Source organism: Lathamus discolor, chromosome 2 (assembly GCF_037157495.1).
Source record: "Lathamus discolor isolate bLatDis1 chromosome 2, bLatDis1.hap1, whole genome shotgun sequence".
Classification (NCBI taxonomy): Eukaryota; Metazoa; Chordata; class Aves; order Psittaciformes; family Psittacidae; genus Lathamus; species Lathamus discolor.
This window is the reverse complement of record NC_088885.1, coordinates 105,699,621-105,719,902: the sequence shown is the minus strand read 5'-3', so window position 1 is coordinate 105,719,902 and position 20,282 is coordinate 105,699,621. Positions and strand designations below refer to the sequence as shown.

At 39.4% G+C, this 20,282-nt stretch overlaps 1 protein-coding gene across 3 annotated transcripts in view; it reads right to left on the bottom strand.

The window, feature by feature from the left end:
* Positions 1-19,939, bottom strand: part of SPIRE1 (spire type actin nucleation factor 1) — a 133,047-nt gene extending 113,108 nt beyond the window's left edge. For all 3 annotated transcript variants that reach the window (XM_065667953.1, XM_065667955.1, XM_065667954.1), the window contains exons 1-2: positions 19,440-19,939; positions 7,362-7,396 (exon numbers count right to left, since the gene is read on the bottom strand). In XM_065667953.1, the coding sequence (XP_065524025.1) occupies positions 7,362-7,396; positions 19,440-19,761 (357 nt within the window). In that variant the 5' untranslated portion in view covers positions 19,762-19,939. The remainder of the gene's footprint in view (positions 1-7,361; positions 7,397-19,439) is intronic.
* Positions 19,940-20,282: the final 343 nt, after the last annotated feature.

Here is a 20,282-nt window from a genome sequence, read left to right as displayed (position 1 = left end):
TACAGGTACTTCATAACTACTACTGGTTAATAGAAGAAAGGGACATGATGAAATACACATTTAGAATTCAGTCACCCCATTGTTTTATCTCTGTTTAATTTACCCTCTCTGAATTTCCTTCTGCTAAATGAAAGTATTTTACTTCATGTGCTACAGCACACAGCAACACCGATAATTGAAGAGTTCAGCAACGAACATCTTTCAGAGTCTTTCCTTCATGCCATTACGGAGAGATCTTGGAGCCTGCTTTGTTGTCTCATGATTGACATTGCAAACATGTAAGTGGCAGACAAAATTAAACAGTTTAAGATGAAAATGTTCACCCTGGTAGGCCATGGGGAACACAGAAACTTACCAGTTGCTAAAAAGTTCACTTCAGAACAAAAGCTGAACTGAGTTGCAGTGTGTCTAGCTTAACAAAAGAAAGCACCAAACTAACAAAAACTCCTTTTTGCCTCAGTGAACCCCAAGACTGATTCAGTATCCCCTCTGCCAAAGAAAGCACGCAGTGCTGCACACTCTCACGACTTGACTGCAAATCTTGCTTTGTTTAACATCTCAACTTCTCAGGTCAAGTGATTTAGATAAAAAGCCGCATGTTAGTGTCCATGTGAAGAAAAACATTAAGTCACAGAACTGCAAAGGAAAAAAAAGTATCTATTTATTAACCAAAACCTAGAATATAACATAAAAAAAAAAACCATACTCAACAGTTTGTTTTCTGCTGATCTCCCTGTATGCTAGAATAAGACTTAAGATTCTTGAATGCCCAAAATTACTGTGTTATTGGGAATTTCTGAACTGGCCACCATGCCCTGCCCTATTACTAGCCTACTGAAAATGCGTATCTGACTAAAATTCCAATTAAGCTTTATTCTATTTTCCCTGAGTAACCTTTGGAAATCCTGTGTGAGGACACCACATTTCTCCTCTCTTGCACTAACTTGAAGCTTCTGCATGTTCACAACAAGCGGAAAGTAGCTCTTCTTGCTCCGAGCAGAGATAAGGCAGCAGAAGGCAGAAAGAGAAATTAAAGGCTAAGCAAAGATGAACCACACTGTCTACTTGTTCATAACAAATTCCACATGTTCACCTGCATTAAAGCTTCATTAAAGAAAGGCCTTTCATAATGATATTTTCCGGAATAAACACTTATGGGGATTCTATACCTGTAAAATGGCTAACAAGAACTGATATGTAAAATGTGAACTACTTCATACAAAAATGGTTTAGGTGAACTAGATCAATATTTCTAAGCACATTCAAAGCATGGACATTAGAATGACTCAATGTTAATACAAGTTAACACTGAAAAGAAGAGCACAGGTGTCGGGCAACAAAGTAGCTGGGAGCACTCTGGGTTCACCTCATTCATAAATAGCTATTTCTCTCACTTTAGCTCTCTTCACATTTTGAAAAGAAACTTACTAATATTAGTTTCTTCTTTCAGTCCTTGCCTCATTTTCTTAATGGTTAAATTTAAAACAGTTGCTTTTAAATTATAAAATTGGGAAACCAGTCCATGGTAACTGAACTGCTGAAGTGAAATTAAGCATTTAGCTCTCCTGAGTTCCTGTTTTCTTCGACCACTGACCAAATTCAAAGCTGATAAACAAGCAACTGGGTCATCTAAGCTATGTCAAAATCAGCCTCATCCAGTAATGCATATTATAGTTAAAATAACACTGCTTAGAATATTCATGGGCCTTTATGCTAGAGGCAGAGAGCTACCAAACCCAGTCAGCCAAAAAAAAAGAAAAATTAGAGATAACTAGGAACACACACACAAAAAGATCTAGTTGAGTAACTTCCTCTCTTAAGGTGATTTGATAATCTAGTAGGACTAGAACATTTTACAGAAAAAAAAAAAACCACAAATTAATGTTTGTTCTTCATAAAACACTACTAATACGCACTTCAGTCAGAGGAAGTTCCTCATGCCCTGCAGCACAATAACTATGATATCAAAAGTAGAACATCTGGAAGGAAAAATGTAGTACTAAATGAATGCAATATTGTATACAGATACTTAACTGGCTCACCAAAGTGCTCCTTGCTCTCTCAAAAATCAAACCACCCACTGAACCTGTTCAGTACTCCCCAACTTCAGTGCTGTGAGTGCTATATAGATTGAAGTGCTGCAGGGAAAGAATGACTGTAAACAGAAAATCTTCAGAGATCCTGCTTCTGTGTGTGCTTGTCATCTGTCATTTTATCTACATTTTAGGTATTTTATTCTCATCACCTGCAAATCTTCTGCATGCTTTTTACATTGTGGGTGTTGGCCTTCTGAGTAAATAGAAGTATTCAAGAATGGAAGGTTCGGATTGGGTTTTGTCAACTCTAGATCAAAACCCAACACTATCAGGTCAAGCTTACTACTGAAATTGAACTTACTGAATTCTGGGGTTGTATTTTACTTCAGTTTCTGAATAGCCCTAGGCAAAATCACAAAGAAATAAGACAGACCTCCCTCCATACAATCAATCTAAGAAGTATTATCCGGTTTCCATTCATCCCCAGAAAACATACCCCTTGTTTGGATTATGTTGTTACTATTAGCTATTTGATACTTAGCAAAGAGACAGGAAAACAGAGCATCTCTAGCAGAAAACTCATAACTAGCAGACTTCATAGAAAAAGTCATATAAACTCAAAAGCCTCTGAGGGATATAGGAGATGAGAAATGTAGTTATAAATTTTGTAGTTAAGTATTTGTGAAAACAAGCAAAAGAAAAAAAAAGAGTAAGAAACATAGCATTCTCTTTTTATATTGATACTCTCAACTTGTCTTTTATTATATATAACAAAGAAGGGTAATACAAAGGGCTATAAAATTGTGGACATGCAAACAACATTTAAAGCTCAATTTTTCCCTGCAGGTTGAATAAGCAATCAGGTTACTCTCTTGGTCTGAACACAGACAAACATGTCCACTGGTACTTGTCTATTGAAAAATAACACCCTAAAGCTAACTGATACAATAGTTATCATACCAATCAGTGTGTGTGTCAGCTGCCATAGGTATCATAGTATGCCATTGATTGATATGATGGGTATCTTTGCAAGCACAATTAATAGTTTATATAGAAAGGATTCTGCAAAAACTAAAGACCTGTACAGATTACCTTATTCTCCCAGCACTCTTGAGATCCCTTCCAGAGTCATATGAACTGTATTTACAAACTATCACATTTAATCTCATGGAAAAAAAATGGGTAATTCTATAGTTACCACAGGGAAACTATTGAGGGAATATTTCTGTGCCTTGAGATATTAAAAAAAACCCCAACTAACCAAATAACAAAACATAAAAAAACCATCAGCAACCAACCACCATCAAATTTAATGCTCCATGCTCTGCTATTTCTGCGATTTGTACTTTTCATGGGCAAAATATTCCCTGGACAGATCAAAGTTACTGCAAGACTCAGTTTTCCACCAGCCATTATCTGAAACTGTCAGAAGACCAAGGACTGGACTCTTCCCCAGCTGACTGAAAGGTTTATGGGTGGCATCTCTGGAATGAAGATTTCATCATAAATCCCATGTGACTTTAGGGCGTGTAGATTATTAAAGACACATCATACTACATTGCAAAATTACAAAGCCTTTACAAAGAACAGTTGAATTCTCTTAGAGACTCTGGACAGATGGCAGGATTTGACTATCACTAAATCAGCTTAATCAAATACATTATTAGTTCTCCAGTCCAATATTCACTGTGTATTCCTAATGAAATTGCTGAACAAAAAGGGTGATGTGCCAAGCTTATAGCAAGTGAACAACAGAAATCCATTTTCCTCCAAGATCAACCTCCTCCCAGTGTGCTACAAATGCTTACACAAATTACACAAAACAAAGCTCCCCTTGAAAAAGCAGCTCATTACAAAACACAAAAGATCAAAACCTAAATGCTACTTTTTTGTGTGCTTAGTATTTAATCAAGTGTCTGTTAAGATGTGACTATGAAGTAATTCAGGAAAATCAGGAGGTCAGACTGACTGTCACAGAACCACCACATCAATGAACAAGCATAATGGGCTTTCAGGTATCTAAAATAACAGGTCCCTCAAAGGCTGGATGTGCAGCTTCTCTGTGAGATAATTCCAGCAGCACTGCATTTATCAGAACTGCCACTTAATGCTTAAGCACAACTTAAGGCTCACAAGAAAAGATGCATGACTCTACTTTGATTTCTAAAAGACAATCCTGAGTTACTGTAAATTCTCTTAATGGCATAAGGCATCAAAAGCTTCCCTAGAATTAGCAGATTTGTAACCAGGCGTTCACAAGGAATTTTATTTTTTCAATGCATAATCAAAACTTACTTTGACAGAAGTCACATTCAGTCATATTTTAGTACGAGAAATTATTCTCAGAAACATTTTTTGCCTGTCCCCTGTGCAGTGATATTTCTTCTCCCTTGTCATGGCAATGTTAATGCTCAGGAAGTAGAGCAAAGTGACTATTGCTGTGCATGACAAGGATTGTTTGCTGCAACAATTACCGCTCAATCAGAATGTTACTTTTGTTTACACTCAACAGGCATAAAAAGAAAATGATTCCTAGATATTAGTATATGCTAAACACACCCATTTTATACTGTTTGAATTCTGAGCAGGCAACACACTTTAATGTAGGTGTGGCTTTATTTTTAATGAAAAATTATGACACCTCTTTTGAAATCCTAACATTTTCTGGGATTAAATACATGCTCTCATTTTCATCTGCATGAAAGAAGTGGTTGATTTTGTTTGCATTAACACAATGAACTAACAAATATATTCTTACTTGTACCAAAGCAAACACAGTATCCTTATAACCTATATATTTATTTTCTTAAATTATTATCTGGAATAGTGTCAATATCTCAAGCTCCTGATGAAAAGGTAAAGAAAAACAATTTTAGTTCCATAGACAAGTACTATTTTCACTGTATGCTAAGATTTGTAATGATTAGAGATTCATCTGACTGATAGGTCATGAATCCGATTTGCATACGGAACACACAGTCTCCCCAAAACATTCAGCTCATGTCAAATCACAAAACAAATCAGTTGTAGAAATGGTGCTGAACAATTTATTCGCCATTGTTTGGGACAGGCTATTTAATTAATTTCTGATTTTTTAAACAAATGAGAGGTTGCACGTATCTTTATATTAGCATACAGCTAATTAGCATCATATTAGCATACAGCTACTGGTTAACTACATTAATCATAAACAACAGGCCTGTGCTCAGTTAGGTGGGTCTTTTCAAATACACAGCAATTAAACCCTCCTACATATGAATCACTTGGCATTCACAGAATACTTTCTATATGAGTGCTAAATATTTACAAATGAGGCTGGCATACTTTATATAATCTTCACCACCTCAGTTGAGACGACCAGGGAGCACTATCATAATGTACCTAACAGACGTAGGCAGATGAAGATTAAATAAAGCCACCTTCTTCCTTACTTCCATCTTTCCATTATAGCTATGGCATCTGGACTCTGAACTTGACACACCACTCATACTGCTAGCTTGAAATAAATGGTGTACCAATTCAGGACAACATACATGTTTTGGAAACATAACAATTATTAGTTACAATTTTAAGAAGCTTCGTACATATTCTAATACATTCAATCAGGCCATACTTTTCCACAGGAATCAAAAAAAGTGAGATAGGCTGTCTCTGCTGAATTCCTACTTCTGAAAAACACAAACAGCAATTCTAAGTCTAATGCTGCAGCCCAAAAGGAATTTTGGAGGAGGAAAAGCTACTGACTTCTTCACAGCCTCCTTCAAAATGACAAAGATAAACAGAAGAGTCAATATGCTAATGCTCACAGTGCTGCTTATTAGAGAAAATTTAAAATGAAGCCTCTGTCTCATGGGAAATTCTAAGCTGCCTTTTTTCCAACTATCAACAAAAAATATTTTTTAAAGGTCGAAATTTAAAATCTCTTTTCCCTTAGAAGTTGAAATATAACACATCCAACTGTCACTCACCAGACATTCTCATCTGAAACAAAACCACTTCCACTTTCCCAAAAGTATTACATATTTTGTTGAAAAAAAAATATTTAACAGGGGTTTATTAACATTTGTATTTTTACTCTTAAGGCTTTTCGTTACCTTCTGTTAAAGAACACAAAACAAAATTTTAAACAATATTTAGTATGCAAGGCAAATGACACACAGGATTATCATTTGTAAATAAGATACTAGATTTATGAACTAAGATTTTACAAATGCTGAAACAAAACCAGGATGCATTTGCTTAAACTGAACCACACAAACAACCAAAATGCGCCTACTTCCACTTTCTGTACTTATATCAGTTAGGAGTTACTCCTTAACTGTATCCTGCAGAAAGGACATTACTATTAATACTTGCCAAAGCCTGTAGTTTGTAACTGAATTAGCCAGCCTTTCATTTTGTCTCTAAACCAGCCATTTTCATGCACAGTTTATCTATGTATAAACCACTCAGTAACATCAGTTTGTCACCTTCACATATATTATTGACGAGAAAACAGACAACCCACCAGTTAAGATGCATGTACTGGCCTCATCTCCAGGCTCAGCCTGAGGTACTGATGGAACAGTTAAAGTAAAAACTCAGTTTTACATTTCAAAGAAAGTTCAAAGGCAGTGAGAAAAGGACTGCCCTAGAAAGGACACAGAAAATGGATTTATTGCTGGAAAAGTTTATTTAAGGAGTAGACTATATTATTTAATCTGTATGATAATAAAAATTAGACTATGAGTCTATATCTTGTTCAACAAGATGTTCTACTTAGCTTTCCTTTCAGTCTTGGATTAAATCTATGAACCTGACAAAATGTTAATTTGAACATTCTTACAACACTAGTCACAGCTTAGTATCATAGATAGAGTCAAATAGCTTAGTATTAAAGTCAAAGAGTCAAATAATGGTCAAGATAAAAATCAAGAAGATTTAACTGATTTTTTTTACTGTGCTTCAGTTGCTACCCCAACAAGACATACAACAGTATTTCTTGGGCCCCAAAATATTGCCAAATGATAAATTAAAAAACATGATAAAGTATGTGAAATGGGGATGTCTTCAGGTGGACTAACAGCCCTGAGATCACTTGTCTTCTCTGCTTCCATCCAAATTCTTGGCTTGTCAAAAATCACCAAGTCATTCCATAAATACTATTTATTTCACAACATTTACGCAGCAGCCAATGAAAGTCATAAACTCAACACACACACAGTTCATGGTACAACTTTGCAATAGTAACACCGCACTATAAATGTACCACATTTACACTATAAGCTAATGAAAAAGAGCTGAGCTAAATCAGCAGTAGCAGACAACATAAAATATTTCTCTTACCTCCATTTCTGTGCAGTGTAAACGCCCCGATTTATCTGTAAATGGGGAGGAAAATAAAATCAGATTAAGTAAAAGACAACTGACAAATAAAATTTGAAACTTCAGTCATTTTTTTTTGAGTAATTGCCAAACATTCTTTCCATTACTTTAATCACGCGTCTCAATATATTTCTATTATAAGCATCACAGAATTAACAACAAGAAGGCCCTGCCCTTTTTATTTGGATCCTTCACAAGATTCTCTTTTAAAAAGATGTGTCTTTAATGCCTGGCCTCATTATTTAAATTGTATGACTGATGCTTGGCCATGGAGGGCACATGAAAAAACGTTGGCTTAAATTAAGCAGCAGTAAATAATTATTTCAAGAGAATAAAAAACAACATTAATTCATAAACCAAGAAAAAGCCACTGTTTCATCTGATGCTTCTGGGATATCAAAGAGCTCAATAACAACAAGAAGTTCAAGCAAATTAGAGTTGAAACATTACTGTAACAGTTTTTTAAGTCCCTCTTGGAAATCTCTGCATTTCCTCCGAGTTCAGAAACATCACTTTGTCATTTCTAGAATGCAGGAAAATTAAGTTTCTGAATTGTTTTATGAAATTGAAATCTCAATTTTCTCAAAGACAAAACACTTTGGTATAAAAGTAAGTAGATAAGTAGCTCAACAGCTTTAAAACATAAGACTGAAATTTCACAGCATATTAGGAAAGTACCATTTCACTAAAAGCAGCAAGTTGATCATTTCATATTAATAATTCATGTCACAGAAGCGTGAAGAAATTCTGACATGATGATTTTTTGTTGGAAAAACAATGTTCAAGAAAGTCAAGCACTCCACTGAAATATACCCATTTCAAAGTGGAGCTACCCAAAACTTCAATTTCAAACCACACAGAGTTTTACTTTTTGTCTTTGCTTTTTGGCTGCATTGCACCAACACAGCTAGTTTAAAATTTGTGACTTTGGGCTTGATGGCACCACCCTAAGGAATACGTGACATGATTCCAAGGCCCCACAGACTCAAAACCTAGAACGGCACACGTTTGTTTGACTCTGCAAACACCAAGATCGTATGTTGTAAGTGACGGTTGGTTGCAAGCACCAGCCAGTATGGCTGAAGGATTTATTGAAATCATTAGGAAAAGCCTGCAGTTTGTAGCCATAAGTGGAAAGACTGTTTTATCAGATTGCCTGGCAAGCCCAAGGAAGCTCAACCAACGGATTAGCATAATGTGTGTGCAGAGAAGTGATAATGCTGACTTCCTACATTAAATCTGAATGGCATGCAAAACTGATAGCACTAGGGAAGAGTCACCTGCATAGAAAACAAGATTATTTTTTCATATTGAACTGGTCACCTTCTCTTTGAAACTAAAGGTTAAACACATCTTGAATGAATGGAGAACATCCACCTAACAGGGTGAAAGTCGTTTACCTTCGCTTTGAACTGTTGCCAATGAAAGCCTGAACATTTAGCATTAGTGTCTGACTTCAAAATGAGAAAGGGAAGAGTGACTTAAAAAGGCAGCTTTTGCATCATGCATTATCTTTTCAAAAGGACTGGTGATTCTGGTTGATTCCCTTCAACATCCACATCAGAGATTTTTTTGTTTAAAGTGGTAGCATTCATGTGATTATTATAATTCATAAATGGGAGAAATTTAGTGAGAACTGTTTTTGAATACTCCTGCAATTATTAGCAGATTTATGAGTATTAGGGGCTATATCTGTGAAATTCAAATGAGAGATGACCAAGGCAGCGTATCTCCGTGATACAAGATGATACAAGACCAAGTCACAGAAATGTAGTCAAGATGGGGGGAGAACACAAAAAAAACAAAACCAGTAATATACTACCTCTTTGGAAAAAAACCCAACCAACCAACCAACCAAAAAACAACAAACAAACACACACACAAAAAAAAGGTGTTTTTTTTAAATTCTACTTCAGAAAAAAAGTAGTGATTTTAAACCTATAGCAATGCAATGGCATACAGAAGGCCATCAATGTTTGCAGTCACTGATAATTTAAAATATCTTGACTTACATTTCCTATGGTCTAATGGAACAGCAGGCAAACTGTCTGCTAGATCCTCTCAGACACAAGGTACTCACTGCTACACCTCACAGCAATGCTGAGATACTACAAAGATCCTTTGTACAATATAGGTAACACCTTAAACTGGATTATTTATTCCCATTTAAAATGGGAATTACCAGCTTTTACAAAATAAAAACACAGTACTGTCATGACTCCATGTGCTGGGGAAGGAAGGGGTAGTAACAACTAGCTGAAGTCTCACACCCGCTCAAATGCACTGCAGAGTATTCTAGACAGGTGCAAACTGTTGACATTTAACATATGCTACATTATGGTGATTATCAACCATATCATTCCATATGCCTCTGTACCTTGAGTCCAGCTATACCCTTAGCAGATTTCCCTGAGCTGTCTGCAATGACTTACAGACTCCCTCCACCGGGAATTTCCTACGCTTCTGAAAAGATCAGCATTAACAGTATTGACCCAAGAAACATGTACTTACTTGCATCTATCAAGACTGAAATGAATTTGCTTTTGTATGGCCCACGCAAGCCAATTTACTTATACTGGCTTTATTTATACTGGCTGAGAGTAGAAATTTCTTCATTCTTTAGCTGACATGACTGAAAAAGCAGAACCTCTTAAATGTAGCCTAAGGGTCACACTTTCTTCATTTGCACTGGGAGAAAAAAAGAAACCCTATAAGAAGTCATAGAATAGTCTCTGTCTGCCAAAAGTATTAAGTGCTTATCTAGTAAATAGGTGAAGACTTACAAAATTATTTCAGCTGCTGCTTCTTAATATAGATGCAGACTCCTCCAGACTTCACAACCATTCAATTAGCTACTAATCGGTGTAGCATTTTCAAAATTCTTGCTGCCAAAAAAGATTCAACAGTACTTTTCCATGACAGCTTTCAAATAGTGACTAATGCAATCATTACTAGTAAATAGCATAACTTTAACTGTCAAGTTAACTTCAATTTATACACAAGCTACAGTTTGGAAGATTATAGGATTCTTCACTCATAGACTGTTGAAATGCAAAAAATTAACAGTTTTTGCAGGAAGGAATGAGACTTCAATTGGAGGTCTTCTGTATTTCTGAAAACAGTCTTCAAAGAAACATATCTGCAACCCAAAAAAAGAGAAGAAACCCCAAACCTTCACTTCATTTTTCATTTATAAAAATTTCTATTTGAAAATTATTCTTATTTCAAACCCATAACAAGAGAAGTAATGCCAAGCTTTCCTCAAGCATTAGTGCACAGTCTCAGCCCTCAAGGTAGAAGCTTCACATACAGTTGCCAATAGTAAGAAGCACACATTTAAGATGGAATTTTAAAAGCAAAATAGATAATTCAGTATGTTAGACTGACACAGGATATTTAAAAGAAAGCATGCAAGATGTGCACAAACATTTGCAATCTGCTATCTGGAGAAAAATTAAGCACTAGTGATGTGACACCACAATCACATGGCCACTGTTTCAGCTATAACCAGATGCTCTAAGAGCCCTCCAGCTTAGAGCCTCCAAGCATCTTCCTAGCTTTCCTCTAGTGTCTCAGACTCCTCTCCATAGATAAAAAAGCACTTGCTTCAAGACAGCTTCTTGCAAAACTGAAATCAGCAGCACTGATTTTTCAGGCAATAGTGTCGCTGATATATGCATTGGCAACAAACCTGAAACTCGATTTATGTTGAAGATGAATATTCTAATATTGTGCTTAAATACCACAGCCTTTTTCTGAAGCTTTTGGGTGAAATGAAGCTGCTATTTCCACCATAGCAGAGCTCAGGCTGCCTTCGGGAAAGACAGCCACTGCCTGTATGTACTAGAGGACAGTGGAAGAAGTACCCGAAGAAAGAACATGGGGGCTAATTGAAGGAAATGGAGCAAGGGAGAACGTGGGAGTCACTAACTCAAGATCCTTAAACTGAAGTCTTTAGTCAGGCCACCAAATTAAAAGTCAGTTGAATTTGTATTTGCTGTCTAGCTTTAACATCTTGAGAAGGAATTGGAGCTACCATAGTAGGCTCTACTCTGGCCTTAAGACAATGTGGAACTCCTTCAAAAAATAAAAGAAAAAGAAAAAAGAAAAGTTCAGATTCACGTTTAACCATACAATTGAGGAACTGGAGCACTAGCTACCAAATCTGACAAGACTGTCAATACGAGAGTCAAGATCAGAAACAATAAAAGGGAAAGAATGAAGAGAGCAAAGGCAAATAAGCAACATATGGAAAAGAGATGAATATGCAAAAAACAGGATTCACAATTAAATGGAAGGAGAGGAAAATATTGATGCAACAGGAGTGAGCCAGAATGCTGGCAGAGGTTGGACATTACCAGATAAACAGAGGAGAAATCTTGCATGATAAAGGGAAAAAAGTGAAAGCAACAAAGATAAATATAGATAAAGTATAGCTTAGGAGTAAGAGGCAAAGGCTGCAGGGAAGACGAGCAAGATGAGGAAGTGGAAGGAAGCATACTGGATTAGAAGAGGTAACCAGAGACCACCCAAGCGCCGAGCACAAGACCATGTTTTAAGTAAAACACTCGCTTTGAGGATCAAAATATCCTTCCTTTAAACTCTGTAATTAGAAGACAGCAAGAAATGGGATGAGTTTTACAGCTGGCGGCTTTTTGGCTCTGACTCATGATTTCTGTATCAGCCTACAGCTGATGATGTAGAAATGGTATGCCTCAGATTTCTACTTGGGAGAGGTAAAGAGAAAGACAATTTTAAGAAAACACAAGGAAAATCCTTAGGTTACTAGATCAAAGGAAGACCTTCCTTCCTTATGTCAATCTTTTTTCATCCCTTCATCTTTCTTCATTCAACATTTCACTGAAATTACTCTTTGTTTTGTACAGTCATAAGCAATCCTCTTGTACATTGCATACAGCTAAGGTAACAACTAAGAGGTCTTCAGTGTTCATACACAGTTAAATTTTGTGATAAAAATTACTTTAAAATACTGTTCTTTCATTCCAAATTAACAAATCCATACTACCTTAGTACTACCTTCTAAGATAAAATTAAATTGTCACTCTTCATCTTGTCCTATTTCTACTCTGCACAAGGAAACCAGCTGTGGTCACCATAAAATTCTTTCTGTATTCCACTGCTCACCCTCATTAGCAAACCTGTAAGTTTACCCAGGGAGGGATAACATCAATTTTTGTTATTCTAAGATAAATACTGTGGTAGATACGCATCTCCAAGTGCTGCTGAGCTCTAGCCATATCTGCCAGTCTCTTCTGCAGATGCTTAAATATACAGATACTACACTTTCTTTCATCTGCCCTGTCCAGATACCAACCTTTCCCAAAAGATGTGAATTTGCAGAGTTCCCGTGTCTCAATTTTTAAACTTCTTTTCTAAAAAGTTCTGTTACTCTAATCATATTACTTTTTTTTTTTTCCTGGAGCTATACACTTGCTTCCTCAGTCAACAAATATGGCTGAATGGCAGAATTCTGCCACCAGTGAAGTCACTGGTAGTTTTTGCCGTCATGTTTGATGGATCCAAAGTTTTAAGCAGGTTACAGCTTTTCTAAATTGATAACACAGCACGGTTGGATCTGTTAAGAACTTTCACGAGTTATTAATAAACTCTCTCAAGTAGATGAAAAAGTAGCTCTCTGCCTCAGCTACATCTGCAGTCTTGTATTTACAGGGTACAAACTGACTCATCTCCTTTTGTTCCTCTTAAAGTGCACCATAATAAAATTCAATAACATACTCATAGTTGTGTGTCATGCAAGCTAGCTTAAGGTTTTATCTGGAATAGAACAATATTCATTTGTCTCCTAATCGGATCCAATGCTGTAATGCAATAAATTAATTCAGAAACAAGCAATGAACATTCTCCAGTTTCCTTTTAACAGACATCATGAAAAGATTTCCCCACTTTTATAAATACATACTCATTGTCAACATGGATCCAGGATGTTATGTACCTTTAATCCTCTTATCACCTGCAACATACCTACTGCACACTTGGCAAATGCAGCCACGCTCAGGTGAGACTCATTCAGAGCACTGCTGCCATGTGGGTCATTTTCACTGCCTGTCACTCTGATCACATCCTGCTCTCTGAATCGTCCTGTTAAAGGTGTTTGCTCACTCTCTCTGTCACAACATACACTGCTACTGTCTTCATTTTCAAAGCCCTTCTCATCCTACTCCAGTCCTACCCATCACCTCTCACTGGTACTGTGGGGTAATCTCTCACCTCCAGTCAGCCCCTGAGTTTGGACTCCATTACTCATAACTTCCTTTTTTTAATAAAAAAAAAAATTAAAAATCTTTGTTCTTTCTGCAGTAATGCCCTATGGGGACATGATATTAGCTCTCTGCAACATCATAGCAGATGTTTCATTTTTCACTTGGCTCTTCAATCACTTAACTGTGACAACTACAGTTCCACTTTCCTTTCTACAGCAACATTTTTATTGCGCTAGTTAAGAAAACTTCAGTTACATTAAAAATGTGTTCTCTTTTACTGTAAGTCAATACGAACATCAGGCAACCACAATTCTTCAAAGTTCTTTGCTCTTCAGTTTTCCTTAGGAACGCAGATTTCAGACATCATCAAATTAGGCTTTATACCTTCACTGTACACTTACCATCTTCAGTACTTTTGTACATAAATACAGGTAACCGAGGTCATCTGTCACTGTTGACAAATTCCTTACATTTCTTTTGTGCAGGTGCTTGGAATATTTTTAGCCTAAGATGTTATTTTGTTGAGATCTTTTCTTTGCTTATTCTGTCCTCCCCCACCAGAGCTGCCTACAATAGGGTCCCTAGCATCTGCCTACATTCACAGAGAGCTCATGTAACCCCCAATGCACAGGATGCATCAGCATAAACCATGACTGGAAGCTTTCCAGTTCACCCTTATGTACTGGGAACCGCACTGATGGCAGAAAGCCTGGCATAAATAAGGCCTCAGCTTTCTCTGTTCCACAGATCAGCAGAGAAAGAGACCAACTATCAACTCACCAAGTCTTCTCTCTGCTGTCTAGTGCCATTTTCTTCCTACCTTGACTCACATTAACTTATCTATATAGATATATATAGTTACCTGTCTGTCTTAAAATTCTTGCAGGAAAAGGTGAGGCTCAGTACATCAGACCTTATGGTTTTTAAATAGAGTTCCCTTAGACAAAATCTGAATTCAGAGCATAATTAAGTCTTAATTCTAGAAGTACTATTTATTTTGGCAGTATTCAAAGCAACATCTGTTTGGAAATTTAAACAGCAAGCAATGCTATTTCCATCAGTTATGTGTCAACTGGGTCAAAAAAATTAGAAACAGAATGTCAGTACATTCATTTTCCTCTAAAACTCCTGCATATTTTTCCCTCAGTACTCCACAAGAGACAGACAGATGAGAATGTCTTGCTGCACACAAACTAAATTTGCATTTATTCATCCTATATTTCTCAGTGCTGCCTTCCAACGCCTGGGCACGCAAGGATGTAAGCAGGACAGGAAAGGCATTAAAACTACCAAGGCATAAGCTGTTCCTCTCCAGTGTGTCTAACCCTGAGCCCTCTGAGTCCTGTGAAAGCCACTGTGCAGTCAACTTTTCTGTGATCTTTCTGATTCAAAGCCAGAATACCCCATGCATTATGCCCTCCCGCTGAATGCCTGGCAGATTTCCAAGAGAAAGGTCTGCATCATACTTACTTCTGATAAAACCAGCCGTAATTTCCCTCTGCGCTTTCTCCTCTAGGGATGAAGGACAAGGCAGAAGGGGCACCAACACTACCTTCAGAGGCACACTTTCAGAAAGGAGAAGGAAGGCCGAGGAGTACCACATGCATGCCAGTCCTCAATGGGCAATGGCTGGAAGCCAGCACAGGTTTCCCAAATACCCATCTTTACCCCTTTCCAAGATCCTCATAGCCATTCCTTTTCAGGAGGTCAATGCAATACCCAAAATCAGTGGCTGCCCTTGCCAAGTCAGGGATCTGGCACTAACAGAACACAAGGAGAAAACTCTCAGTTTCTCCAAGCCAGTTCATCCCCAGAACTGTCCTTCGGGGAGGAGGCAGTGCAGCCAGTGTGCCAAGAAGTGAGAGTCCCTTATCCAGCATACAGTATTAACATGACCCCAGTGAAACAGCCTCCTGTGCCCTATAGTGCTCTGCTGCCACTAAATACTGGGCATGTGGTTGATTGCCAGCTCATGTAAGGGTTTTCTACTCCAGTGTCTACCAATTCACCATTTTTTCAAGTTTATAAAAATGCTCAAAAGTAATGTTCCCCAAGAAGAGAGTCTGGAGGAGTCAACATGTTTACACCAAATGTTTCTGCTTGTTCAGAAGTTATTTTTTTATTGCATCTGGCACTTTAATGGATGCCACCATTAGCTCATTTCATATAAACTGCAATAGATGGCTAAAACATGCATTATATAAAATACATTCTACACTGTACCTCCAATTTTATCACGGATATTTCTAAGCAACTCACATTTCTGTGGTATTTAGATGTCAGTTATAACAATTCGTACTAAGATGACAACAGTGAGCTCTTAATTTCTTGCACGTTCATGTTTGTTTCTTTCTCACTTCAGTTCTGGTAAAACTGCAAGGTTTGCCCAACACCAAGACCATCACTTTGTGAGTGTCTCTAAAGCAAACTCCTTGACATGGCTGGGCTTGCTCTCCACTTTGCCTGAGCCCCCCTGACAGCATGATTGATCATATCGTTCTTCACCGTCCTGAACAAAGCCCAAATGTTCACTACCCAAAGACACCATTCTTCATGACTCTTTTATTTGCCCACACAGGATTCTGTTGTTTACAACAACAAAAAAAAAAAGAAACTAGCAGCCAGTATGTGTTCCTTTGAATTACCCAAACCTATGCACCAACCTACAGCTACACATTTTTTATATATCACTAGAACAAAACAGCTTTACAGCTCTGAGCATTAACCTGCAGAAGCCCCACTGCTCTAACAATGCCTGCTTCTGACACAGGCTTTTAAACCTAAGTTGTCTGAAATACAAAGGCAGAAAAACAATGAGCAGGAATCCTTCCTGATCCTCCTCTTGCAAGGAATTCAGTGCTTAAATTTAAGCATGAGGGATGAATGCTTAAATGAAAATGAACAACTGAGCAACATTTTCAGTCTTTATCTTTTTTACCTTTAACCAAAACCTTACTGATTTTTGGTTTTAAATAAGGTAACTAAATATTTATAGACCACACAGATAAAACAGGAAAGATCTGAGAATCAGTCTCTGGTCTTGGTTAAGGATGTGTATTCAACTCCAAGGTTGCTTTTCTGCCCTGGTATCAGTGAAACTCATCTTTGTTTCCTATCTCAAGGACATTTTCTTCAATTTCTAGGTATTCTCACTTTGAGTTTCAAGTATTGCACATCAACACGAGGAGAAATAGCTTTGGAAAGGTTCCATCAGTTTTTTTCTACATAATGAGTAGTTCTTTTTGAGAAAACTTTAATTTGTATCTCAAGAGTAAAATTAGCGTGACCAGGAAGCTTCAGGGCCTATGCTACGACGCACTGCTCCCCATGTCCTAGCGCCAGGGCAATGGCTCTTCTTAAGCTCTCACTGCTACTTAGCAAAATACATGAGCACAAGAATAAGAATAAATACTCACTCAAGAGGCTCAAGCCTCTTGGCTCTTTTGGCTCAGAAAGCTCATTAACCACCACCTAAGGACACTGCAGTGAGCAAAAAGCAAAAGAACTGGGATAGTTCAAAAGATACCAAAGAGCAGCAAGCCTATCAACTCTTTAATATTCAGTATAATGAATTACCACATTCACTGCATCACACATACAACCATTTCCAGTTAAATCCTTCTACAGTTTCCACAAGCCAAAGAAAAATAACAGCCAACTGACTAGGACCACCTTTGTTTCATGTTGTTGACACTTACTCCACAAACACACAAAATCCTTTGTGAAAGCTCGAAGGCTGAGCAACTGCCTGTATTGCAGAAGTCCATTCAAAGTTAGGGAGATGAGGAGGACCAGAGGGAGGCCCACAGGGAGAATGCTGTCTCCTTTCAAATCCAGGTGCCTACCAGCCTGCGCCTGACACAAAAGTGGGATCACCGAGTGTGGTTTAGGAATGGACATCTGTCAGAAACCTCTCTTCCTCCCCTTTCTATTATATGCACTGGAGGGGATGTTCTCCTTGGGTTATCTCCCCCCCACACCGTGCTTTCCTGGGAGGTCTTAGCAGACTGGTTATGTTTGTATATATCTTAGAGTGTGCATATGTAGATATATATATACATATATGTGCATATATAAAAATATATATTTAAATACCTACATACACTCTTAAGATTTTCAAGTAATAAACACATATATGTGGTGTTAACTGATGGACAACATAATACATACAATAATAAAGGTTAAAAAAAACCCAAACAAAAAAGGTAAGAAAAAAATTGTCATGGCTGGAAGATTAAAAAAAAAGGGGGGCTCATCTATCCAAATATTTAAATGTGGTATCAACATACGTAGGTTAGCACATGTTAACTAAAATATTTTCAAAGAGTAATGCAGATGCGGCATGCAGCTTTAGCATAAGCATACTGGATGTCAGTGAGGGGCCTGAACTTTATACCCAGATATATTCCAACACCTTCCTATGGGCCAAAAAAAATGTACTGTAAGAGGAAATAAAATAAGCCCACTAACAGCAAGGAAAAAGCACCAAAAGAAAGAAACACATAGTAAATCAATGTATTTCCTACAGTAGGAAAGAAAGAAGCCTGGCATCATCTCAAACACTGTAAGTAAATGCAGCATGCAATATGCAACACAGAACTCTTCAATGCTCTTGTGACATGCAGATGCTTTGGTCCAGAAAGTATTTTCCTGGAACTTCTGAGTGTTGGTGTGGCATGTTTTATTAGCATTATAATAACCTATTTTAAAAAATAATTTAAAAAGCAAATCAGATCATATTTAAATGGAAGTCATTATTAGACTCATTTCAATTGCAGAATAATACTACGTTCCTTCTTCCACTGAGTATATTTTGGTATCTGCATGTCCCACTAGCTCCAAACTGGATTACTGCAAATCTCTGCCAGTAGACTTCAGACAAGCACTGTATTAAAAGGCTTCATTAAATTGTAACAGCAGGCACAATAACCATGTTCTAAATGTTGAGAGCTCCATTAATCCCATTTTGTGACTTTTTCCATTGCCTTCTACTTCACATAACTCTAAAATTCCCAAACCTCTGTCTTCCTGGAAAATTCAGTGAAGTTGAATGCGGACTAGGTTGATAATGGGCAATATCATCATTTGTGTGATAACGGATCACCTCACTCTGCTGCCTAGCTTTAGTTTCTTTCCAGAAATCAAGCTTTACTTGCAACAAGAGAAATATTCCTTTCCATACTCATAATCAGAAGCTTTGAAATGCAGAGCAATGGACATGTACCCTTCTCCTTTCCAATGCAAAATATGTTTTCCTCAGTATTTTAAAGAAACAGATGGTAGGTACTAAGCCTCTGGGTAGGTGTACACGGCTTTCTGATTTACTATCAGCACACCTCTAAATTGATCTAATAAATGCCTTTTGATGCCAAACTATTTTAAAGACACTACAGGATGAGCAATGTGGCCAAAGAAACTCCAAGAGCAGGCGCTATAGGTGCGGATGACACAGTATTACGCAGTAAGAGACGACGCAATTATAAAACACTAAACCCGCACCCACCTCCCCTGTACCCCACACGCAGGCCATTAAGTTGAAGGCCACGGTTTTTACCCTTCAAGGCACGAAACCGGGATGACACAGGGGGACACACACACACACACAACCCCCAACACCACCACCCGCCCCCGGCACGGCGGAGCCGAGCGCTGCCTCACCGCAGCCCTCCGGCGGGAAGGAGACCGTCTCCTCCCGGCCGCCACAGCCCACGGACAAAGGCTGGGAGAGAAGGGCTGCTGCCGTGGTTGGGCCGCTCCCCGGGGGCCAAGAGGGGCCGGCGGCGGGGCCAGTCCTCACCTGCGGCGGGCGGCGGCGGCTGGTGCGGCTCGTCCTGCTCCAGGGTGACGGCGCCGTCCCGCCAGACGCGAAGGTGGGCGGTCGCCCCCAGCCTGGCGACGGGGGTCTCGCCGCGGCGGGCGCGGGCCCGCAGCGAGCCGCAGCACTGGTAGCACACGGCCCACGCCTGCTCCTCGTTGATGGGCTGGTTGTAGAGCCTGAGGATCTCCTCCAGCGACAGCGCCTCGGGCTGCCCGCCGGCCCCGCCGCTGTCCTCTTCCTCGTCGGCGGAGCGGGAGGCGCCGGGCTGGGGCTCCGCTCCGCGCTCCCCCGGCAGCGCCATGCCCTGCCTCCGCCGCGCTGCTCCCCGGCTCAGCGACCGGCTCCGCCGCGGCGGCTGCTGCTGCTGCTTGCGCTGCTTGTTCTGCTGCTGCCGCCTGGTCCTGCCGTGCTCATCCTCCCCGCCCCGCTACTGCCACCAGGCCGCCGGACAGCCCGGCCCGCGCGGCAGGCAGGCAGGCAGGCAGCGGCCGGCCAGCAGGAGGAACAGCGCCCGAGCCGCCCGCTGCTGCCGCCGCCGCAGGGGCAGACAGCTCATAGCAACGCAATGGCGTCCTCGCCCGCCTCCGCCGCCAACGGCCGGCGCAGCAGCGCCCCCTGCCGCCCTCAGGCTTGGCTGCAGTGGCGTGAGGCCGCCCGGCTGCGCGGGGCCGGAGAAGGCGGGATGCAGCTCCGAGGCTGCCACGGCAACCCCCGTGTCCGCGGGCAGGACGTGAAGCGCCCTTCGAGCAGCGAGGCTTCCACGGCTGCCTTGGACACGGGTAACGACGGGGGGTTCTCATCTCGCAACCCTCGGGCTGCTGG